This window comes from Canis lupus, chromosome 15 (assembly GCF_003254725.2).
Source record: "Canis lupus dingo isolate Sandy chromosome 15, ASM325472v2, whole genome shotgun sequence".
NCBI lineage: Eukaryota > Metazoa > Chordata > Mammalia > Carnivora > Canidae > Canis > Canis lupus.
Genome location: NC_064257.1, coordinates 22053560 through 22079567, shown reverse-complemented (window position 1 = coordinate 22079567; position 26008 = coordinate 22053560). Strand labels below are relative to the sequence as shown.

Below are 26008 nucleotides of genomic sequence, written 5' to 3'. Positions count from 1 at the left end.
ACATTTTCCATTTTGCCCTCAAGTATTTTACTCATGTACATTTGGTTTTGTTTTTACTGATTGATTTTCTTTTTTAAAGAATATTTTATTTATATGAGAGAATGAGAGAGCACGCACGAGGAGGGATGGAGGGGCAGAGAGAGAGGGAGAAGCAGACTCCCCATTGAGCAGGGGAGCCCAACTCTCAGGGCCTGGGGATCATTACCTGAGCCTAAGGCAGACGCTTAACCAACTGAGCTACCCAGGCATGCCACTGACTGATTTTCTCTTGGTTATGGGTCATAATTTTTCTTTATATATCTTTTTTTTAAAGATTTTATTTATTTATTCATGAGACACACACACACACACACACAGAAGCAGAGACATAGGCAGAGGGAGAAGCAGGCTCCATGCAGGGAGCCCAGTGTGGGACTTAATCCCAGGTCTCTAGGATCTGCGCCGAAGGCAGATGCTTAACCGCTGAGCCACCCAGGTGTCCCTCTTCATATATCTTTTAATAATATTTGCTTGTATATGAGTGTGATGAATGTACATAATTGAGCATCTAGATTTTTTTCTCCTTTAATAGTAAGTTTTATTCAGCAGGCAATTAATGTACTTGTGAATCAGCATGGTCTTTCCAGGTTTGTGTTTCAGCTTTGTTAGGGCAGGTCTGGAGTAGTCTTTACCCTAGGGCTACATTAGCCATATACTTTAAGCATAGCCTTTCTGGGAGTCTCCACCGAATTCCCAGGGTATACAACAAGGTCTTTTTACTTCAACTGCTTGAAACTCAAATGTCTCCCAGGCGCATGCAGGCTTTGGTTGTTGTTCAGTTCACAGCATCTTAGTGGGCCTTTGGCCCTGATAGTTCTTTTGGCCCAGATATATGGAGTCTCATTTCGCAAACACACAGTTTAATATTTGGTCAAAGATTCTAGAGGACTCCTTTGCAGAGTTTTGGAGCTCCATGTCCCTTTGTTTTTCTGGTACCCTATCCCACATATTCCAGCCATCTTAATAGCTACAAGCTATTATTATACAAACCTTACTTCCTCAACTCAGTAAGACCACCATACTTTGTGTGGACTCTCCATCCATCTGCTGCTGCGGTCTGAAAACTTTTTCCAGAAGAAAGCTGAGATAGTTACATGGTTCACCTTGTTTGTTTCTCTTTCTTAGTAAGCTTGGTCCTGTTTATTCTGCTGTCCACCATCTGAAAACAATCATTTCACATATTTTTTCTAGTTTTATAGTCGTGTATCAGGAGAGGTCTAGACCAGTGGCAGTTACTCTGATGATGGCCAGAAGCATATATTTGATATGCATTATGGAGAGTCTGATTACCTAATAGCCATTTCCACCCCCTCTTCCCTTGCCCACCTCCCAACTACAGACTGAAAAAGCCAGACACTGGCTTAACCTGCATCCTCTGCAGCAAGGAATGATTCTGGGCCTAGTCTAGCCAATGAGCAGAAGAGAAATTCTGGGAGGCTTCTAGAAAGACAGTTTAACTCCCTAATAAAAGGAGAGAGATACTAAAGGAGGGCCTGGCCTACTTTTACTTTGGTATGTGAGCACTTGATGTTTTGAATTATGGCAGCCATCTTGGATAATGGGGCAACAAGCCCAAGGGCAAAAAGCGAACCCACTGAAGATGTTGGATAGGAAAGATAAAAAGAATCCAAGGACTCAAAAACATCCTTAAGTAGTGAACCAATCCTGAGACTGTCTCCTTTTGGACTTCACGCTATATGAAACTCAGCATCCTTATATACGAAGTCTCTGATGGTTTTTGTTGTTTTGTTATTTGCAGGTAGAGCATTCCTAAGTGATGGAGGATTTAAATAATCTGTTTTCCACCAAAGAAGACATACAGATGGCCAATAGATACACGAAAAGATGCTCAACATCACTCATCAGGGAAATGCAAGTCAAAACTACAATGAGATACCACTTCACACTTGTCAGGATGGCTAAAATCAAAAACACAAGAAACAAGTGTTGGTGAGGATGTGGAGAAAAAGGAGCTGTTGTTGCACTATTGGTCAGACTGCTAGTTGGTATAGCTACTGTGGAAAACAGTGTGGAGGTTTCTCAAAAAAATTAAAAATAGAACTACTTTATGATCCAGGAATCCCAGTGCTGGGTATTTACCCAAAGAATACAAAAACAGTAAATCAAAGGGATACATGCAACCGATGTTTAGAGAAACGTTAATTACAAAAGCCAGGATCTGGAAGCAGCCCAAGTATCCACCAATAGATGTATAGGTAAAGAGGTGGTGTGTATCTACAATGGACTATTAGTTAGCCATAAAAAAAGAATGAAATCTTGCCATTTGCCATTTGCAACAACATGGTTGGATCTGGAGAGCATAGTGTTAAATGAAATAAGTCAGTCAGAGAAAGACAAATACCATGATTTCAGTCATATGTGGAAATTAAGAAATAAAACAAATGAACAAAGAAAAAAAAAAGAGACAAAAAACCAGACACTTACCTATAGAGAACGAACTAATGGTTACCAGAGGAGGGGTGGGGGGATGGGTGAAATAGATGAAGGAGAGTAAGATATACTTACCATGATAAGCACTGAGTAATGTATAGAATTGTTGAATCACTATGCTGTATGCCTAAAACTAATATAATGCTGTATGTTAACTATACTGGAATTAAAAATTTAAAAAAATTAATGATAAAAAATATTCTCTTTTCCAAATGATTGGGCAATCATAAAATAGTCTGTTAAAACAGCTGATTTTTTTTCTTTTTTAAAGATTTTATTTATTCATGAGAGAGAGAGAGAGAGAGAGGCAGAGACACAGGCAGAGGGAGAAGCAGTCTCCATGCAGGGAGCCCGATGTGGGACTCGATCCCGGGTCTCCAGGATCTGCCCTGGGCTGAAGGCAGCGCTAAACCACTGAGCCACCTGGGCTGCCCAGCTGCTTTTTCATATACCAAATTCTTATATATGTTCTGACCTCTGTATGGACTTTTCTATTCTATTCCATTGGTTTACCTGTATAGTACGGTGAGCAAGTTTTTAATATCTGGGGAAGGAGTAGGATTTTTAATATCTAGGGTAGGAGTTACTACTGCCCTTAACTTATCATTATGATATTTCTTTTCAACTTTGAGATACTCGTAGGTCCAACTTTTTGGTAATTTAAAAAATGATTCAGCAGAACAACTTGTACTTTTTATGTCTCGAAGGGTGATAAGATTGGTAAAGACTTGGGAAAACATGTAGGCATTACCTAACATTTTCTGGAAAGAAGACAAAGATTATTGGTACTTTGGAAGTTTCTTTAAAACATGACAGTATCGCATATAGATAATAACATCAAGGGCAATGTGATTTTAGAAAAACAAAGCAAAGGAAACATTTACGTTGAACAGGTGCTTTCTGTATGCAATTTGGAAGTTGAGATTAACAGTTCTAAAAACATTAGCAAATAGGAAATAGGGTTGTACAGTAATAAGAAAAAATAATGCCTCCATTCCCATTCTGCATGAACGATAAGCAATTAGTTTGCTTTCTGAGACTGATGATGTGACAGGAACCTGAGAGAAGCAGGCCCTTTGGTTTTCTAACTGAAGCAGTCAGTCAGAAAGGGTGTTTTGCCTGACAGTTGATTAGGGGTTAAATGAACTGAAAATATTGGTAATTTTTTCTGCTTTTCCATTTATTGTAACAGCGATTATCTGCATTTTTTCTTCTGCCAGTTCTAAAGGCTAGATTTAAATAATTATCCATGTGAGAGAAAATGATTTTGAATGGCAAAAGGGCAATGAGGGTTTGAAACCACCAGCTCTTTGAAGGATAAGATTCTCATCTGAAAATTGGCTAACGTGGTTGATGAGTCTTGAAAAATGCCTTAAAAACCTGCTGGAACTAAATAATGCAGTTCTGAAAAAATAATATTGAATACGTGGTTATCTAGCTTATTCTTAATTATTCAACCTAACATTGCTAATTCTTTCTGAGTCAATTAGTTATATATTTATTGTCCAGTACTTATTGAGTACCTACCGTATGTCAGGCACTGTTTAAGGTGCCAGAGATACAGAAAGGAACAAGCAGGTGAAAGGCTTAGTCCTTATGGAAATGTTTCTTTGAGAAGAAACACCTAGTAGACATAAGCCATTTAGTGCTAGATGGCATTTTTTTATGGAGAAAAATAAAGCAGTGTAGGGTGATAGAGGGTGATTACTTGGAGATGCTGCAAGTTGAAGTTTAGGTGAGGTTCTAAGGAAAATGAAGAAATAAGATCTAGGTTCCTTGGAGAATGTTGAAGTAGAGTGAAGGAAAAACAGGTACACGAGGTGCAAAGGCCCTGAGATAGGAGCATATTTGGCATGTCATGATCAGCAAGGAGGCCAAGTATGAATGAATGGCATAAGTTGAGGAGAGAGGTAATGAGGTCAAAGTGGCAGCTGGAGGCCAGACCATAGAGGGCCTCATAGAACGTGGTAAGAATTCAGCCTTTCTTTTGAGTGGTATAGAGAACCACTGGAGAATTTTAAGATGAGGAATGACATGATTTATATATTTTAATGTGATCACTTTGGCTGCTCTATTAAAAACAAACCAAAAGGGAGAAGGATCAAAGTATAAAGACCAGATACGAAGCTGTTGAATTAACCGTAGTGAAAGACAGTGGTGGTTTGGACCAGGCTGGGGAACTGTTGAGAATAATTAGATACTCGTATTTCAAAGGTAGAGCTAACTAGTATATTGGACTGATAATATATATATATATATATATATATATATATATACACAATAATATATAGTTATTGTATATAAATTAAATATATTTAATATTATAATCATATATACAAATAAATATATATTTAATAAAAATTAAATATTTAATATTTAATAAATATATATATTTAAAGTTGTTGATATATTGCATATGGTCCAGGAAGCAAAAAGAGTAATCAAGGATTCTTTTGAGGTTTTGGGTCTTACTGAGATGGGAGAAAAGTGTATGGCAGCAGTTTGGGATGAAGAATGGGATCGGTGCTGAGTAAGAGCAAGGGTTCAGTTTGAGACATATTACATCAGAGGTGCCCATTAGATATCCACATGGTAACATCGGTAGGTAGTTGGATATATGAGACAAGAGTTCAAGGATAAGGTCTGGGCTGGAGATAAAATTTTGGAGTCATCAGCACATAAATAGCATTAAAGTCATTAGATAGGATGAGATCACCCAGGATGAGTGTGGGAAGAGAGGAGCCCCGAGGCACTTCAAAGTTCTCAGCATCATTATTGACCTGATTTATATGTTTTGACAAGTCCCTTGCTCTTTGTATTTTCCAATTTCTAATAGAGTTTGTCCAGTAAAAATGTAATGAGAGCCACATATGTAATTAAAAACATTTTAGTAGCACCTTAAGAAAAGTTTTAGAAAGTGAAATTAATAATTTTAATATTTATATGGCACAATGTGATAAGCAGATTAATGGCCCAAAGGATGTTTGAGATCCCTAAACTCTGAAACTTCTTGTCATAGAGAAAGGCGTTTACAGAAATAATTAAAGTTCAGGACCTTGATACTAGGAGAGGATGCTGAAATATCCAGGTGTGCCCAATCTAGTCTTGACTTCTTGAACAAGGAGTCTTGCTGTCGGTGGTCAGAGATGGCTCAGAAGGAAGAAGGGTAAGAGAGGCTTTTTTTTTTTTTTTTTTTTTGAGAGGCTTTGAAGATGGAGCCAGAGGGCCACCAGCCAAGGAATGTAGGCAACCTCTATAAGCTGGAAGAGGCAAGGATGTGGACTCTCACCTGGAGTCTCTGGAAGAAACACAGCCCTGCCAAAATGTCATTTTAGCCTAATGAGAACTGCGTCAGACTTTTGAACTACAGAAAAGATAATAAATTTGTGTTTTAAGCCAATAAGTTTGAAATAATTTGTATGGCAGTCATAGGAAAGAAATGTCCTCACTCTACCCCATAAATGATCATCCCTCTATGAAATCAACACAAAAAATTATCAATGAGATATTTACATCCTTTTTTATGAAGTCTTTGACACCTAGTGTGTATTTTACACATACGGCACATCTCACCTTGGACTAGACCCATTTCAAATGCTTAGTAGCCCCTTGTGGCTAGTAACTATCATTTTGGACATTGCACTTAGTGAGGACGGGGCAAGGGAGGGTAGTGTGAGGAAGATGTGTGCATTGGTTGATTTTATGTGTCAGTTTTCTGGGTCAGAGAGCTCGGATCTTTGGTTAAACACTAACCTGGGTGTTTCTTTGGAGACTTTTTTGGGATGAGATTAGTAATTAAATGGACTTTGAGTAAAGCCGATTACCTTCCCTCGTGTGGATGGGCCTCATCCAATCAGTTGAAGGCCTTAACAGAACAAAGACTGACCTCTCCTAAGCAAGAAGGAATTCTGCTGGCCGACTGTCTTTGGACTTGAACCGCAACTCTCTCCTGAGTCCCCACAATCACGTGAGCCAGATTTCCTTGAAACAAATCTCTCTCTCTCCATAGACACACACATCCTATTGGTTCTGTTTCTTCGGGGAACCCCGACTGAGATAGCATGTGTTGGAGAAAAAGGAAAGACACACACCCTGTCTGGAGCTCCTCCCCTCTCTCTGTCCAGAATCCAGAGTTTTCTAGAATAGTGATCAGCCTGAGAGTGGGTGAGTGGGGTGCTATACCGCCCATGAGCGGGAGGCGGGGGGAACCAGACAGGAAGGCCTTTGGGAAGAGAGCAAGTATTCTGTTTCAAATAAGAGAGGGCCAGGGAGGTCTGATCTGTAGCCTGGGAAGGCTGGTGTCACTTGGGCTGAAACATTTTGAGCTCTGTTGAGGGCCGAAGGGATGGGCCGCCATAAATACCCCAGGTCGGGCAGCTTAAGCAACAGAGATTTCTTTCCTCGTGGTTGTGGGGTTGGGAAGTCCACAGTCAAGGTGCCATCAAAGTTGCTCTCCTCCAAGAGCTCTCTCCTTGGCTGACAGCTGGCCGCCCACTTCTTGCCGCACCTTGTCTTCCCTCTATGTGCACGCACACCTGCTGTGCCTCTTCTTAAATGAGGGCACCAGTCAGAATGGACTGTGGCCCACCCAAGGGGCTCATTTTAACGTAACCACCTCCTTAAAGGCCCTATCTGGGGATCCCTTGGGTGGCTCAGCAGTTGAGCCCCTGGGCCTTCAGCCCTGGGCATGATCCTGGAGTCCCAGGATCGAGTCCCATGTCGGGCTCCCTGCATGGAGCCTGCTTCTCCCTCTGCCTGTGTCTCTGTCTCTCTCTCTCTGGGTCTCTCATGACTAAATAAATAAAAATCTTAAAAAAAATAAAAATAAAGGCCCTATCTCCAAAGATAGTCACATTGTGATGTGCTGGGAGTTAGGGCTTTGCCACGTGCATTTGGGGGAAACACATTTTCAGCTGAGAAGGAGATCCCAGGTCAGGCTCCCCCAGACGCCCAGCCAGAGTCAGCACTTGGTTCCCAGGGATGCAGGACGGTATAGATCTTCCGAAGGCCCTCTCGGTGAAGTAGGAGCATGCCTGCAGGATTAAAATGCAGGTCTGGGAAGTGTGAGGTCCCCGAGGGCTCGAGGGGTGGCAGGTGGGGGACACAAAGGTGACCCGGGGCCTCACCCCAGTGGGACACAAGCGGGGGCACCCTTGGGCCCATAAGTCACTGCCTCGGGCCTGTCTGACCTGAGTCCCTGGGCCTGGGGCCTGGCTGAGAGAGGCCAGCAGCCCACATTTTAGGGAAATGTGAGAAAATGAGGCAATTGTGAGGCTGCCGAGGAATTAGGCACCTGTCTTCCAATCCCTTCTTATAGTTTACGAACCATCTGATCGTCTCGGCTTTGCTGGAGGAGGCATTGCTTTTGCTTTCTGAGATGTGTTCCTTTCCCCCGAATCAAAAAAGAAAGCTCTGCCTTATGTTCAAGGCCAGCTGGGGACACCTTGAGACCCGGGAAGTGTGAAGAGCCTGGTCCTCTGCTCGGGGTGGGAGGAAGCGTGTGTGCCAGAAGGGCCCCGCCAGGGCCCTGGGGAGTCAGGGCCACCTCCGTCCTGCACCCCAGCCCGAGCCCTCCGTACCCCTCCTTCCCACCTCGCTCACCCCCTGTAGCATGTGGTCAGGAGCCTGGGGAGGAGGGGAGAGGCCAAGTGGGGGCACCTGGCTGCAGGGCCCCGCGGGCTGGGAGACAAGCACGCAGCTGGGCCTTGGGGCACGGCTAGGGGGTCACACCTGGGGCAGTGTTGAGTGCCTCGCGGAGGACAGGGAATGTCCCCTTGTAGGGACGAGGAAACATGAGGGGCCTGTAAGGAGAACAGAGTCAGAAGTTACAGCTGCGTGTGTTTGCACGGCCCGTGAGCTGTAGTTCTTACCTTCTGGAAGGGTTGGAAAGACGGGAAGGAAGGAGGGACACAGAGACCACCCACAGAATCCCGAATAGTCACAATCTGTCCCTGTACAGGTAAAGCCTGCCAAATCCAGGCTAGATCAAGAAAAGTCCCAAGCACCGCCTGTTAGATGCTTATTTAATCCGGGTTTTAATAGCTGTTATCTTGAACTTGCAAAAATTAAGGGGCTTGTCCTGGGTTCCTCAGCTTAGTGGGGGAACCGGGCCCGGCTGCTGGTGCCCTTGGCAGTGAGAGCGCAGCAGGCCTGGGCAGGTCTGGCAGGGCGGCTGGCAGGTCCCTGACCCCGAAGGTGACTAGGAGGCGAGTGTGATTGAGGCAGGTGGTGGTGGAGATAGAGCAGGGAGCCACCTGGGAAGGCCCCCCAGTGCCGACCCCCAGCTTGACCTGAAGGTGGGGCGTGGGGGGAGAGGAAGAGTCACAGCTGGCCGCCTCTCTCCCTGGCCCAGTCCTCTCTCCTCAGGCCTGCCACCAATGGTTTTTTCACGCCACCGAGTTTTTGACCAAGCTGCCTGGACTAGGGACAGGGCCAGAGGTCCTGGAACGGAGAGACCCATATCCCAGGTCTGGACCTGCCATCACCTAGGCTCGTGACCCTCCACGGGGTCAGACATGAAAAGCACCCTGGCCCCAGTTGGGGACCCTGTGGGGAAACTGGGTAGCACGCAACACCAATGGCAGTGTATTTTGGTAGAAACTCCCCCAAAAAACCAAACTGGAAAATTCTGGAGACTTAGCCTATGAAAATAAATAGAATCTATTTACTATGGATACTGATAGAGTAATAGAAAGAGAAACAGAATCTCACTGCTCAGCGGGGAGTCGGCTTCTCCCTCTGCCTCTGCCCCTTCCCCTGCTTGCACTCTCTTTCTCTTCCTTTCTCAAATAAATAAAATATTCTTTAAAAATAGGGGAAAAAATCACCCTACACATCCTTGCGGTTTTTCCATATTGGTCCATCTACATCCACCTTCTAAATAGTCTTACGATGTATGTACAATTTAGTATCAATTTCTTTCCCTTAATGTGAAAAATGAAACTTTTTTTCTTGTGGTCCCATAGTCTACAATTCCTATTTTTTTAAAGATTTATTTATTTGAGAGAGAGGGGAGGAGCAGAAGGAGAGAGAGAGAGAGAGAGAGAGAGAGAGAGAGAGAGAGAGAGAGTCCCAAGCAGTCTCCCTGCTAAGTAAGCCCTGAGCCCACATGGGGCTGGATCCCACGACCCCGGGATCACCACCTGAGCCCAAACCAAGAGTCAAACGCTCAACTGACTGTGCCATGCAGATGCCCCCATAAATAACTGCTTTTTTTAATGGCCATCTGACTTTCCTTCAGACGGATAAACAAAACAAAACAAAAAGAAAATCAACCATTTCCCTGATATCAGGTATTTAAGTTGTTACTAATGAATTTCTTTAAAAATATATATTTATTTATTTGAGAAAGAGAGAAAGAGAAAACACAAGTGGGGTGAGGGGCAGAGGGAGAAGCAGACTGAGTGCTGAGCAGGGACCCCCTGGGGGCTCAGTCCCGGGACCTGGAAATCATGCCCTAAGCCAAAGGCAGACGCTCAACTCACTGAGCCACCCAGGCACCCCTGCTGATGAACTTTGCACACAAATCACATTGCAGGGGAGCAGTTATTTATGGGGGCACCTGCATGGCACAGTCAGTTGAGCGTTTGACTCTTGGTTTGGGTTCAGGTGGTGATCCCGGGGTCGTGGGATCCAGCCCCATGTGGGCTCAGGGCTTACTTAGCAGGGAGACTGCTTGGGACTCTCTCTCTCTCTCTCTCTCCTTCTGCTCCTCCCCCCTCTCTCAAATAAATAAATCTTTAAAAAATAGGAATTGTAGACTATGGGACCACAAGAAAAAAAGTTTCATTTTTCACATTAAGGGAAAGAAATTGATACTAAATTGTACGTACATCGTAAGACTATTTAGAAGGTGGATGTAGATGGACCAATATGGAAAAACCGCAAGGATGTGTAGGGTGATTTTTTTTTCTAGTTTTTAGGAAGATTTTGTTTATTTGAGAAAGAAGAAAGAGAAAGAGAGTGCAAGCAGGGGAAGGGGCAGAGGCAGAGGGAGAAGCCGACTCCCCGCTGAGCAGGGCTCCATCCCAGGACCCTGGGATCATGACCTGAGCCCAAGGCAGAGGCCTAACCGACTGAGCCACCCAGGCACCCCAGACTCTCTTCCTATTTCTTCCTGTCCAGTTTCTACAATATTTTAAAATGATTTCAAGAATCTAAAATCACGTTAATGTCTCAATGCTTTTGAAAAAAGGCTGCTTAGGATATACAGCAACCTTTTTATATAGGTTTATATTGTTTATATTAATATTGTTTATATTGTTTTATATTGTCAGGTTTTCCTGACAATAAATAGCCAGATGAATAGGTGTTTTCAGGTAATTGAAAAGTGTTGCATACTTGTGAAATTTCCTTTCCAACCGTGTTTTTGTCGCTGTTGTCTTTTAAGTAGTTTCCATGCCCAGCCTGGAGCCCAACTCTCGAACTCCCGATCCTGGGATCAAGCCCTGAGCTGAGATCAAGAGTTGGATGCTTACCGACTGAGCCACCCAGGTGCCCCTCCAATAGTGGTTTTGGTCACAGGGAAGAGTTGACCAGGCTGTGGCTGTGGCCTGAGTTGATGCCTTCAGTGTCCCTCCTCCTCAGATGGACGTGTGGCAGCTGCCAAGGGTAGACACCTGTTGTCCTGGTCTGCTCAGTATCCACTTTTCTTCCTTGGTAGTGCCATTGCCATTTCCCCTTGAGGAACTGTCCTTACGCCATGTGGCTCTAGGGCTGGGGACATACCCTGAGTTTAGCCAAAGTGATCGTTTGAAGGAGGACTTGTGACCTAAGCATATATGTCAGGTCTGGGAGTTTGGGTGATATAATTGTGCAAGTAGCACTGCCTGCAAGCATGCCAAGCCGGAAGACTACAGGCTTGGAGCTGCTGGGGGCCATCTGTGCTGCCACATGGTGACCCTGGAGCTTGATAATGAAGTCAGTCTGAGGACAGTAGAGCCGGAGGTGGGAGGACGGAGAGAATGAATGGGAATGATAACAGCATTTGAAGCCCTTGATGTGGGCTGTTCTGGAACATGATCACACTCTCCTGGTTAGATGATCCAGGAGGTGCTCTCTCCGTCTCTCCCTCTCTTTGTCTCCCCATTTCTTCCTTCCCTCTGTCTTTTCTTCAATCCAATTAAATTGGGTTCCTTCCACAGACAAGCAATCCTGCCTATAAGAGATGTCAACACTTGGCTGCATCCCAGTCGGGAGGGAGTGAGAAGGTGACAGGCAAAGTGGGCAGCCGAGGAGGAAGTGAGTTGTTTGCTACAAAACGCTTTTAAACCCGTGTGCACTGGGCCAGCAGCAAATACATTTTGCACGAGAGAAAAAGCCCTGCTGGCAGGATAAGCGTTACTGTCAAAGAAAAGGGATGAGTGTGGGAACTTTAGGGAGGCGTATTGGTGAGGGAGGGTAAAAAAAAATCAATATGTCTGCAATGCAGATTTTATTTTATTTTATTTTATTTTTATTTTTTATTTTTTTGAAATGCAGATTTTAAAAATGCAAGTAGCTTAGAGCCAGCCTTGGAACTTAGATCACACAAATCAGCAGCAGGTTTGCATGGTGTTTTTATTACTGCTCCTTCTTGATGGTTCCTCCTACGTAATTATTATTCTGGATGCTTTGGAAAATTTCTTTGTACCCTTAGTATCAGGCTATTTCTCATTTTTATTTTCCTGCTCTTTTACCTTCTTATTCCAAAGTCACCGTCTGACTGTTTTACTGTAAAAATTTGTGTGCAGCTTAAATCACTTGCTGAACATCAAAGAGTCCCGTGCATCGATAATAAAGATGTTTTGCAGGCTGGGGTTAACAGTAATCATGGTTGGAATGTTCAAATCTGTAATAGTAAACTCTCCACATAAATTGAGTAAGGGTGTGATTCCTATACAGTTGTTTCATCAGGGGCGGGGTAACTTGTGTGGCTCAGATAGGAACCCCTGAATCATCCAAGGAGGAAATGAGAGCATTTAGAAAGTCTATGCAGCTGCTAAAAGGTTTCCTATTTTTTTTAACGTTTTATTTATTTATTCGTGAGAGAGATATATATAGAGAGAGAGACAGAGACACATGCAGAGGGAGAAGCAGGCTCCATGCATGGAGCCCGACGTGAGACTCCATCCCGGGACCCTGGGACCACGCCCTGGGCTGAAGGCAGATGCTCAACCTCTGAGCCACCCAGGCATCCCAAGCTTTCCTAATGAAATGGACTGAATGTTTGGGTCCCACCCCCCAACCCCAGCTCCCCTTACCCCTCCCCACACACACACCGAATTCTTACATGGAAATCCTAATCATCATTGCCATTGTATTAGGAAGTGGGGCCTTTGGGAGGTGATTAGGTCAGGAGAGGGGAGGCCCCATGCATGGGATTAGTGCCCTGCTAAAAGAGACCCCGAGAGCCTCTCTCGGTGAGACACAGACAGATGATGGCCTCCCAATGGGCACTGAATCTGCTGGTGCTTTGGTCTTGGACTTCTCATCTTCCAGAATTCTGAGCAATAAATGTGTTGCTTAAAGCACTGTCTATGGTCCTGTTGCTCCTTTAGCTGGAAGCGACGAAGACATTTAACATATTGGTCGTTTGCCTGCTTGTTCTCCACCCTCATTCCCACCTTTCTGTGCTCTGCTCTGAGACTGGGGGCTCCGAGACCCCGCCGACTATTCCCTAAACTTCCTTCCCAGCTGAGTCTGGTTAGGTTTTCCCAGGGGGAAGGCCCGTTGAATTGGAAGGCAGGAGGAGAGGAGAGGAGGAAAAAAAATCCTCTTGGTGCTGCTAGCTTCTCTTGACTTTCCTCCAGCCATCACGGGCTGATGCTGGATCTGCATCTGGGGCACTCCCAGGCCCTCCAGTGGGAGGCCTCTTTGTGGGTGCCAGCACCAGCCCTCCATGCCCTTTGGTGGGCCCAGAAAAAAAGGGCCCCCTCATACCTCACCCAGCTTTTAGCCCCCACTTCAGCGTCCGGCCAACAGTAACACTATCTTCTCCATTTTCTTTTCTTCTCCTTTTTTTTTTTTTTTTAAGCTTTTATTTATTTACTTGAGAGAGAGAGAGAGAGACAGAGCACAAGCAGGGGGTGGGGTGGGCAGAGGGGACAAGCAGACACCTGCCACTCCCCGCTGAGCAAGGAGTCTACTTGGGGCTGGGCCCCAGGACCCCGAGGTCACGACCTGAGCCGAAGTTGGGTGCCTGAGCCACCCAGGTGCCCCTCCATTTCATTCACCCAGCTTGCAGATGGTGTTTACCAGCTGAATTGGGTCTCGCCACGCTCCACCCCCACCCCAGATTCATATGTTGAAGTCCTAAGCCAGTACCTCAGAAGGAGACTTTATTTAGAGATAGGGTTTTTAAAGGGGTAGTTAAGTTAAAATGAGGTCATTAGGGTGGAACCTGATCCAATAGGAGTCGTGTTCTTATAAGAAGGGGAGGTTGGGACACAGATGCACCTAGAGGGAAGACCCCGTGAAGACAATGATGACCATCCACAAGCCAGAGAGAGAGGCTTCAGGAGAAACCAAACCTGCCAACACCTTGATCTAGGACTGCTGACCTCCAGAACTGTAAGAAAAATACATTTTTGATGTTTGGGCCACCAGGTCTGCGGTATTTTGTTAGGGCAGCCCTAACATACAATTACAGGTGGCATCTATTCATCTCTGGGTTAACCCACAGTCTGTACTTGACTTTCTTAGCCCTTGCTATGTGGCCAATTTCTTAAATTCCCTTTTTGAAATAACTGGGATAGTTTTGCTGTCCTGACTAAAACACCTAATAAATATCCTAAGTGTATGTATGTATCTTAGACCTAAGAACCTTTTTAGGAAAACAGACATGGACAAAAGGTTGGGGTGATTTTTTTTTCCTCGTAATTCATTAAGAAATATTCTTTAAATAGTTTTGTGCCTAATTTTGAGAGCTATTTAAGAAAAACAAATTGCTCACTATTGAAAGCTAAATGCACATATTTAATACCGATTTCTTTTTTTGTTTTGTTTTTGCACCTAACCCCTAGTGAGCCTTGAATTTCTTTTTTCTCAACTTACATTTAGAGCTCTGTCAACGACTTCCTCAGGGTGTACATAATTAAATGGCCTTTCCCCTGACTGTCTGAGCAGCTTTGGCTCAGGCCCTACCCTTTTTTGGCAGTGCCTAATAAAAGCTGGCTGTAGGGAGTAGTGTGGCCAGCCTTGATAATGGGATACATTTTGTCACAGCCTTGCTCACTCTGACTTGATGCCTCCTACCAGTTCCTTTAGGACTTAACCTCTGAGACTTTTCTTGCTCTCTCCTCCGCCAAACGATGTATTATACAGGCTGAGATCCTTGGGATACAGATTCAGAGATGAAGGGCTTTTATGGAGAAGCGCTCTGGGGAACCACACCTGTAAGGGAGCGAGGAGAATGGACAGGGGAGGGGGGGAGGTGCTGCAGTTGCAATCGCCTTCTCAACTTGCCCTTGGGGCTGGAAACTGAGAGCGCTTCAGAGAGATCCTGCGAGGGCCATGGAACGTGGCAGGGAGGATGCAGGGCCTTAGGCAGCCAGCTTCCTCAGCACAGGGCGGAGGGACACAGCTGGGAGCTGCCACCAGGCAAGGCTTCCAGCAGCTGCATGTGGAGTTGCCTCAGGGCCGAAGGGGGGTCACGGTGACACAGCCTGGCATCCATGGTGATTGGCCTAGAGAAGTTCTCAGAGACTCCGGGCGCTATCACTACACACTGTGACCGTATGCTTACGTGTCTGTCCAGGCCTGCGGGCTCCTTGGGGCCAGGGGTACCTTCTTACATCATTTGTTGGCTCTCCAGTATCCGGTAAGAGCATGGTATACAGTAGGCACTCGGTAAGAGCATGGTATACAGTAGGCACTAACCAGTGTCGAATGTGGTGGAGGAAAGATGTCTACGTGTTTTACCCAGTCATCGCAGTAGGCAGGGAATTTTGTGTGTCATGCTGTCCCCCTGAGAACAAAATTCAAGAAAAAAATCTTATTCAGTCCCATTTTGGAGAGGTTGCGTGACTCAGGCTGTAGAATACAAACCCCGGGGGGCCCCTTTTGGGTAGAGCAAGAAAGGTTGGGGTTGTATGAGAGAGAAAGAGCCGAGAGGCAGCAGCATCAACAGGAAATAAAACATTTTTATTGAATATCCATGTAATATGTTAAGTCATTTTTTTTTAACAACAATCAGAAAACTACTGTGGGGCCACTACACAAAGTGAAACAAAATTGATACCACCTCATCAAAAATGAAGGTAAATACAGCTAAAGTAGTTGGCTCGCGGGCCACGAGCCATATGGCAGAGGAGAACACCCCAACATTTCTACAAGGTACAGAGGAAACCCACACATAGAAACACTCAAGCAGGCAGTAAATATACACAAAGGCAACTAGGATCTTTCTAGAGCATCAGCTTCTAATACTCGACACAGCTTTGTCAGAAAGGTACACGTGGCGTATCTGAGGATGAGTCTTGGTCTTCAAGCAGGTTCGGTCACTGACGTGTGAGACATGGCACGGCCCCCGCTAACTCCGTGGTGACAGTCCCATGTCTGGCAGTGTTGCAAGAGAATGCATTAGTAGTAGTTTAATGCGAGAACTAATGGGTATTCGGCGGCTCGAACCTGCTTGCCTTAGTGGTGGCTCAGTGTGAACAACTGGAAGCTGAATATGGTGAAATTAAATGTCAGTTTGTGATGCCGAAGGAACTTTTACAAGTTGGCCGACTCTCTCCCTTCAGTTGGGTTTGGTCTTTGCGACTGGGAAGATCGTCATTGGACTCTTCTGCTCAAACTGATATTTAATCTCACATCGTGACTTGTGCGTCTTCCGTTATCTGGGGTTTTTAAGAAAGGATGGACCATCCACAGAAGAGGGAGAGGCGTCTGCCCCAGCCCCGATGAGATGGCCGTGACCGGGCCGGAAGGCCAAAGGCTTGCCTCTTCTTTGATGAGAAAAGAATAAGGACGGGGAATTCTAGTTTCACCGGGAAACAGCCAACCCCATGTGGGAAGCCTCCCGTCAGCCCTTTTGGAGCTCTCTGTAGTTCTTAAAGAACGTGGCCTGATACCCTAATATCTGAACACCAGGCTGACGCCTGCTTCCCCTCCGTTCTGTTTTGGTGGCCGTGGGGATGAACCCTCACTCAGGGCCTCACCGCCGACTTGGCCTAGGCGTTCAAAGGGGCCCCAGAAGCCAGTGGAGGCGGCGTGAGATAACGGGCTGCCCTTCCACAGAGGGGTTGTCTAGCATAGTGGGGAAAAAGTATGGAATATTGCACAGTGCTTGACAAAATGCTGCGTGTCCCACCCCGGCCTATGTATCTTTCTTGTCCTATGCATAGCTTCTCAGTTCTGAATTGGTCCTTTGTAATGAGAACTGTTTGTGCTACACACACCTTGGGCAGTGCAGTAGAAGGGAATGGCAGTATTGTTACAACATCACTACGGAATAAATTGAGTGCTATCCACTGAGGAAACTACGTGTCTAAGCACACACGGCAGTCACAGTGTTACACAGAGCAGTCCTTGAAGACTCTTATGGAATGACTAGTAGCTTCATAATAGTGCCATTTACTACATAATGACATTGAAAACATTTAAAAACTCCTCCTAAATCAAGCATCTAGTGTACATAAGAGGTTGCTTCAGTTTGCTAGAACTTGTTCTTGGTATTTGTTTCACCTTTGTTTTTTAAAGGACAAATTAAAACTCATTGAAGTAAAAAGAGCATATAAAAAGATCACTAGCTGTCTGTTTTGGCTTAATCGAAGTGCATTCAGAACTATGGCTAATTGTTTGTTTCTTCATCTTCTGATGGGATTACAATACTGTTTACCACAAAGTACTTTTGTGTAATAAGCACAGATTGCTGTGTTAAAAATATTCTGCATTCCTTCTAATATGGTTTTGTGTAATAAAATATTTCGTTACAAAGTCTAATGTGCAAACCTTTTGGAATTATAGGTATGAAATCCGGAACAGAATTCGCAGGATGCACATTTGTATAAAGGTGATAACGGAGAGCTACTTTTTTTTTCTTTTTAAATAGTCAGGCAATATTTCAGAAATGCTGACTTCTGCCCTCAGCTTCTTCCCACCCGCCCCATCCCCGAACAAATGCACCCACACACACACACACCCATGCACACTCACACACGCACACGAACACCGTCACGTTGTTACTCTATATGCAGTAATGTGAAATCACTGACTCCTGTTAGTTGCTTCCTCTAATGTCAGAGTGAAGCCCTGGTTTTAGCTTTGTAGATGTACGTACAGACAGACGCTGTTCTAGTTTGTGGCTATGTTTCCTGGAGGTCAGTCTGGATGCTGCTCAGATCATGCTAATTTGCCTGTGAAGAAATTCTACAAAATTGGATTCACCCACCAAATATGTGGCGTGAGTGTATCTTGGTACTCAAATGATCGATAGAAAGCTCAGGTTTAAGTTGTCCTTTAAGATGTCAGTTTCACTGTACTAGTGCCTTACAGGTTGATATTTTTGCTGGAATGCAGACAATACTATATTTACCATATAATATATTATCGGCTCTCCTATATCTCAGTCAATTTACATAATTTAAAATAGAACATCTTATTAAAAACATCTAGATATACACAGATTAGGAAACGCTTACAACATACAAATACACAAACTAGAAATAAATCTTTAGCATACTGGTATATACAACGGTGTGATACAATAAATAATTTCAGTCATGCTCTATCTACACATCATATTGCTTAAAAGAAGAGTAGATTTGGAGGGCAGTGGCATGATGAAGGGCTTAGGGGCTCTCTACATTTAAATTTGTGCAAATTAAAACAGGATTTGAAGTACCACTGGATTGTGTTAGGAATGCATGGCTGGATAAAATGAAAGGACCCATATTACTGAGGTATTTACAGATACTGGCTAAAGAGCACTATGTGGGCAAACGCAGAAAGGCTTCTCTCCTTTACTTCTTGACCGCCAGCATGGCGTCAACTTCCTCCTCTACCTGTAGGGTGTGCCACTGGGCGATGGGTCGCCTGGGGTTGGCCAGCATGTCTGACCAGTGTCGCAGCTCCGCCCCGGTGCTATTGTAGCCCACAAAGACTTTGCCGATGGCATCGTTCTTGCCAATCTTGTCATAGTCCAAAACAGTTACCACCACTTGCACTTTCTGAAAGAGGACACAAAAGAAACATTAATCATCCAACCCCACAGATAAAGCCCTGTTACAAAGCTGCCTTGAGACCTAAGCGACTGGAAATAAGAACCCATCTCAAAACACCAGGCCAAGACTGAAAATGACTTTAATATGAAAACCCTGGTCCTATCCCTATTTCGCCATTATGACATCACCACCATCACCTCCTTCAGCTTCTTCAAAATACTGAATAAATGTTAGATTTTGTCAGGTATTTGGCATAAGGCATGAGCAAAAGGCATGAGCAAAAGGCATGAGCTATTCGGTTACTTCTCACAATAGACCTTATTAATATTGCCATTACACAAATAAGATGCTGTGAAGTACCCTGCCTGGGGTCATCTAAGGAATGAGAAGTTTGGTTTTCCTGATGGCTGTAACCCACTATGCCATTCTGTCTTTGTCAACTGCGTCCACCTCTAAGTCCATTTGTTACAACTGTCTCATCAGCAAGATTTCTGGCATTGGTGTTGGGTACAATAATTACATGATTATTGTTAAGTATTAAATGTGACCATACAGTGAAAGTCTTTAAAAAAAGTAATAACTAAAGATAATTTCCCCATTTATACATTTCCTCGATAAACAATTGCTGAGTAACTGTTGGGTATCCAGCATTGATCTCAAATGGAAATAACCTTCTGGCCGCACAAGATTTACTTCAGTTATTCCATTACACTGTGAGAGTTTATTTAATAACTTACTTTTTTAAACTGCCTGAATTGACGAAAGCAAACCCATGCCATTACGATATGAAACACACACTTTTTAAAAGCACATTTTAGTTCTGCTTCCTAAGTAATGGGTTTGCTTAATCAAAATATGTGATGGCTTTAATCTGGAAACTGAGTGCAGAGATAAAGGAAGAATTCAGAATAAAGTAGAATGCACAACATTTGCAGCCAGAGTTAAAAGGAACAGAAAATGTAATGCTGGAAGCCAGGGCCAACTGAAGCTCCTGCTGAGTTATGGCCCTTTTCTGGACTTTGTACTCTGAGGACTGCATTATTGTACCAATGTGCTAAGAGATGGCACCTATGTACATCTTCACATCAGAGAAAATGACCACTTTTGAAAGTGGAACTTAGATTGTAAAATGCAACCCACTGGCAGTAAAGGAAACAAATTCCATCTTCCCTTGTGCCGCCGTGGATTGATTCCATTATCAAGGGCATCATCTATCCACTGGAGGGTATTTGGAATAGAGAACAGAATCACTTTGGTTCTCTGAAAAATTCTCAGAACTTTTCCCAAGCAAATTCATCAGGATGAAATCACATTGCAGGACATGGGGGGTAGGAGCATTAGAGAACTATGCACAAAGGTAACGGGGTTTTAGGAGGTTGGAGCAAACGGTTGGAGTGGGCTTCAACTATTTCACCTAGGAATGTACTGATTAATAGTACTCAAGACAGAATATCCTTCTGAAGGCCTTGGATTAATTTTTCCAGCTGTAAATGTAGTTTATCTATACATTTTTTTGGGGGGATGAGTTATATGTACTTTTGGAAATCAGCATATTTTACTCAAAATATATTTTGTAGGGATAGAGATAGATAGAAAGCAGATAATCTTATATCTTCAAAATAAAGGAAACCCAGACCCCTATTTAACATATAAAAATACTTGTTTGTTTCTCTAGGAAAAGTAAGAAGGCAAAGTCTCCTGGGGAAAACTAAAGAGAGAGAGAGAGAGAGAGAGAGAGAGAGAGAGAGAGAGAGAGAAAGACCAAACTGACAAGCATAGGAGGAGGAGGGACAAAGTCAAAGATGGGCTCATTATTTCCATGCCTGACGTACTCTGATGGGTTCAGGTTGTCTCCGTCCTGCTAGAAATTAAATCTTCTATATGCTGCTCCAGAAACTCCACAATATGTCTTATTTTTAACGTGTCTCATTTTAAAGAATATTTTCAAATATTTAAAGAATATTTGAGAGAGAGAGCATGTGCAAGTGCCAGGGGGAGGGGCCGAGGGGGAGGGAGATGCAGACTGCCCACTGGGCAGGGAGCCTGATGCCATGACCCACCCCCCACAACCTCTGGGGAGATCAGGACCTGAGACCTAGTCAGACACTTAAGCAACTGAGCCACCCAGGCGCCCCTTTTCACTTTTAATATATTGACATTTGATGCAAATTATAGCTGAAAAAGAACATTTACTTTTTTTAAAACAGTTGTAGAATTACAGCTCAAAGAAAGTTTACAATAGGATTTTTCATCACAATATCCTGTCATATTATTTTACAATAATAAAAAACAAAACTTTAGGAGGTTTTAGTTTTAATAGGAGTACGTTCTTAGAACTCAAGGGAAGAGTTTACTGAACTCTTATCTATTGCAAAATAAATTGGAGAAAATTGGATGTCTTAGGGGTTTGCCAGTGGGTCCAAGGCAGTGACCTCACTGGTTCAGGCCAGTAAACAAGTGACTGGGAACAGAAAATCGGTGTCCTCTGCAATGTCATTTACTTATATAACAACTGTTGAAAGTAAACAAGTGTGTGCAATTTGCTACCATGTGAAAATGTATACAAGAAAAGTTATATATAAAAAAAAGTTATACCATGAACCAATGTCAGGATAATGAGATTCCTGGTAATTTTTAAAGAACTGTCCTACATAATACAGTAGCTTCTGGTCACATGTAGCTTTTAAAATTTAAGTAAATTAAAATTAATAAAGTTCATTGATCACAATAGTAGCCGAGGTGCTCATTACTTACTTGTGGTTGGTGACTACTGTATTGGACCACAGAGATAATAAAACATTTCCATTCTCACAGAGAGTTCTAGTAGACAGCAGTGATTTATATATTGTTTTAATTTTATTGTTAGACATATTTTCTAATAAAATGTTAATTTGGAAAACAGAAAAAATTAGCACTGCGAATAATAGTGATGGAACCATTTACTGAGTGTTCTCTGTTCCAAGAGTTTTTATATGCATAATCTCTTTGATGTGGATTCTATTATTCCTATTTTATATGTGAGGAAATTCTAAGCCTGGGTTTCATTATAAAATGGGGATAATAACCTCTCTCATAAGGTTATTGTAAAGACTCAAAGAGATTATGTATGCAAAGTGCTTAAATTGGGCCTAGGCACATAATATACAATAAATGTAGCTATTATATTAGCTTTCTTCATGGAATAAAAGTATGATTTGTTCATAAGATATTGTATTACTGTATCCTAAATTAGATTACAGATTAAAAGTAAAAATATGCAACTGAAGAATATTTGCTGATTTTTTATATTCTGAACCTTTAGAAATTTCCATGGGGTAGTTTTGATGTCTACCCTTCATTTCTCCTTCTTGTTGTGGGCAAACTTTTATAGGACTGAAAAGACAGGTCCACATAAATTATTTAATAAAATGTAAAAATAGTGTTGCTTTAAGACATTTGGATTTCTAATATCCAATGTCCATTAAGGATTAGTAAGAAATAGTTGATAGTTATTGGATGTGAACTTTGAATTCTAATAGTCTTACTATGGATAGAAGGTAAGAGAAACTACTATTATTTAAAAATTGCTAAATAATATCATATGCTGTTGTGGGTACATGGAGCATCCTGTTTTGAACATGTTATCCACAGATTCCTTTAAAAGTTACTCCCTTTCATGACAATTATTATCTATCAGACTAAGATTTAATCTTTACAAAAATATCCATCCATTCTGACTCAGAAATAGGAAACTAAATTTAAACAACTAAAAATACAACTTAGTCTGATTTTTATATTGTTAATCACCTCTTAATAATGAAAGATTAAACATGCTGCATATTTAGCATCAACCAAAATATTTCCTGTATCTCTATTTTATTTATTTATTTATTTTTTTGCTATAAAACTGTGATAAGGAGAACTCCATACTGTGGCCTGGGAATAAATAGTGAAAGCTCATTTTTCTCTTGGCCTTTTAACCTTTATAGTACTTTTTGAGTTAGCAGAGTTGTTTTCCTACTTTATTTCTGCTCAACAGAATGCCAGCTGTTTTTGGCTGATGAGTCAGCACATCCTAGGCTGTAAATTTCATCATTTCCTTCTTGATGTAGCTTGATTGTCAAGTGTGCATGAGAATAAGAATGGTAACTCTAATGAAGGCATGTGTGCTGATCATTTACAAGGTCTGTGTCTTTAACTTCTGTGGTCTGAAGAAATAAAATTGAATGGGAAGACAAAATTATGTTTGACATTACCTGGATTTGCTCAAAGGGTACTTCAAAGCTGAATGACTCATTGTAGTAGGGGTTAAGTGTGTTCTTTTTAATTGTTGTCTTTTTCTTCTTCAGCCTCTTGCCATTCTGCATCAGATGGATCTTCACATAGGGATCTGAAAAACAGAAACAATAACTTCAGGAGATCAGAGATACAAATTTGGATTATAATTTAGCTTTTTTAAAAAAACTTGAATATTCCCAACAAGGAAATCATTTTATAGCGCATATTTAATATTTTAAAAAGTTTTCAGCATTCTTTATTGAAAGAGTTTATGTAACCTATGGGCCAGACTTTTTGCCACAATATCTCAGTATTTATAGCTGGATTTAGGGGATGAGAGCTGTAGTGTGCTAATAAACCAGCAATTTGGGGGAAAAGTCTCAACATGTAACATTTGCCAATGTTCATTGCAGAAATACTTTTAGCATGGCTAATTTCAAGCTACTAAATAGTTTAATAACAAGCTTACTAAATCCCTGAGATATTAACAATTGGCTCTTATGAGCTGGAAAGTACTAATTGTAGCATACCACTGCACGGGAATAGCTCTTGATAGAGAAAAGGCAAAGGAGCCCACTTCATGCATTCATTTATTCATTTACTCAATATTAGCTGGGCCCTAGGGATACAGCCGCGAACAAAACAGATCATTGCTGTTTTCACGATGGAACTTCTGACTTGGGGAGGGGGGATAGACAGCAGGATGGCAAAGAAATGAAATACATATGAAATTACAAGTTGACAAGAGTGCTCTAGAAGAACAGAGCAAGAATAGAGGATTGAGAATAGCAGGGGTAGTATGGTGAGCCTAAGGTAGCAGTGGAATTCTTTTTTTCTTTTTTTTTTTTTTTTTTTTTTTATTCATGAGAGAAAAAGAGAGAGAGGCAGAGACACAGGCAGAGGGAGAAGCAGGCTCCATGCAGGGAGCCCGATGTGGGACTTGATCCCAGGACTCCAGGATCACACCCTGGGCTGAAGGCAGGCACTAAACCCCTGAGCCACGCAGGGATCCCCTGGAATTCTTAGATTGCACAGGTAAACCCTCTCTCTGGAGGTAACATTTAAACACAGATTAAGAGGCCATCTTTGTGTGTGTGTGTTTTGCACATGCAGTGATGGGGTGGGGTGTGGGCAGAAAGAGCCAGAGAGATCTATTGATCCAGGACCTGATCATCCCAAGGTAGAGAGTAAGTCAGTGCACAGAGAGTTAAGGAGAAAAGGAGCGGGATCCTCTTAGCAATTTCCCCAAAGCCTCATTATGTAAAGGTAAAGTAATAAGCAAATCAATGGAGGGGTAAGATGATTCCCACAGAGTTCTCATTACTGAGGAATGAACGGTATACCTTCAGGTTACTAAGAACCCACACCCAGGTTTGACAGTAAAATCTGTTTTCTTAAATATTCGTCTGGTTCATATGTAATGCATACTAATTACAGGGGAAAAAAAAGACATCAGAAAACGATGATAATCGAAAAGCAGGGAAAAAAAAAAAAAGAAAAATCATGCAGGATTTTACTCCCCTAAAATAATCAGTGCTAAGCCTTCCAAACTGTCTTTCCTCCCTTTCAGTATGTGTAAAGCTTGGGGAAACTCCACAGATAACCTCGATTAAGGCCCGCTTATGTTTAGATGACAACCTTTTCTGGTTTGTAGTTTTCTCAGTACAACAAAATCCCGGTTTATTTTCGGCAACATTGTTTACACGTACATCAAACAGGCCAAACAGGCCGACAGCAACTTCACAGACCAAAAAAACAAAACAAAACAAAAACAAAAAAAGAAAGGAAAAAAAGATCTTTTTTTCTTTGGTTGGCCTCTTGAACCATCTCGTACAAGCCAGCTGTTGATAGGACGGCTAAGTGCAAACGAAAAAAAAAATGTTACCGTAATTCTCAGAGTAAGAGTGTTGAGTATGTGTGTACGAGTGTTGTTTTCCCCTCTGAGGGTTTTGTTTTTTTTTAAGATTTTGTTTATTTATTCATGAGAGACACAGAGAGAGAGAGATAGAGACAGAGAGAGGGAGAGACCCAGGCAGAGGGAGAAGGAGGCCCCACGCAGGGGGCCTACGCGGGTCTCTATTCTGAGACCCGGGGTCACGCCCTGGGTCAAGGCGGCTCTAACAGCCGGGCGGGCCGCCCCGTCCAGATGGTCACACACGTGGTCACGGCCCAGGCCGCGTCAGGGCTGGTCAGGCGGCCTGAGGGCTGCTGGTCTACCCGAGAGTCTCAAGCGCTGACGTCACTGGTGCGCACGCGCACACGTCGGCAGGCCCAGCGGGCGCAGCCGCCTTCCTGCAGGACCGCGGCAGGCCTCGGGAACCGCGCCCCTCTTCTCCGTCCCTGTGCCGCCATCGCATCAAGGTGCGGGCTGTGCGGGCGGAGCGCCTGTGGTCTCTTCCTGCGCCCCGACCTTGACCATCTAGGAGACTCCGGTCATGGCGGCCTGGTCCCCACCATCCGCCTCCCGCTCCCGGGCGTCCATGTGACCCGCGTCCTCCCCTGCGGCTGCGCGTGGGCCTCCCCGTCGTCCTCGCTCTTCCGCCTCGGGCCCCGCCCCCTCCCGCATCTCCCTCACCCTCGTCCCGCCCATCAGCAGGTGCCTCGCTCTCCTGCCCCGCTCCTGCCTGACGTCCTTCCTCCCGTACGTGCACATCCGTCATCTCACCGCCGGCGAGACCCCCCTGCTAGAGTCCCAAACCACGCGAGAGTCCCAAACGACGCGAGAGCCGGAGAGGCCGCCGCCGGGGAGGATGCTGCCCCGGGACCAGACAAGGTGACCTTCCCTGGAGCTGCCAGTGGGGCCGCACAGGTGGTTTTGATCTTTCTCGTCCCAACCGCCGTAGAACCTAATTCCCGAGGGACAGAGACTGTGTCTGCAGGGCCCCCTGGTTACTGAGCGGTGCTTGGAGCCGTTGCAATTTCTGTTGGGTGAATAAGTGGCATGAACTTAGGGCCTTGTGGTCTGGCTGGTCGAGGTCTCCGCGTGAGGAGAGGTCACCTGACGTGGCCCCGAGCCCGCGCACTCGGGATGGGAGGTTTGGGGCTTCTGACTCGGGGCTGCGTCCACCCAAGGGGCTCAGAGGGTGCAGATGAAAGGAGGTCTGCAGAAACCAAGC

General features: G+C 43.7%; 1 protein-coding gene and 1 long non-coding RNA gene across 9 annotated transcripts in view; one reads left to right on the top strand and one right to left on the bottom strand.

The window, feature by feature from the left end:
* The first annotated feature begins 6467 nt into the window (after positions 1-6467).
* The window catches only part of LOC112654769 (uncharacterized), a 312057-nt gene continuing 292516 nt past the window's right edge, over positions 6468-26008 (top strand). For all 6 annotated transcript variants that reach the window (XR_007402258.1, XR_004804963.2, XR_004804962.2 and 3 more), the window contains exon 1: positions 6468-6654. This is a non-coding gene — a long non-coding RNA (uncharacterized LOC112654769). The remainder of the gene's footprint in view (positions 6655-26008) is intronic.
* The window catches only part of SYT1 (synaptotagmin 1), a 541941-nt gene continuing 531524 nt past the window's right edge, over positions 15592-26008 (bottom strand). For all 3 annotated transcript variants that reach the window (XM_025439372.3, XM_035698794.2, XM_049094044.1), the window contains 2 exons: positions 22871-23004; positions 15592-18641 (listed from right to left, as the gene is read on the bottom strand). In XM_025439372.3, the coding sequence (XP_025295157.3) occupies positions 18435-18641; positions 22871-23004 (341 nt within the window). In that variant the 3' untranslated portion in view covers positions 15592-18434. The remainder of the gene's footprint in view (positions 18642-22870; positions 23005-26008) is intronic.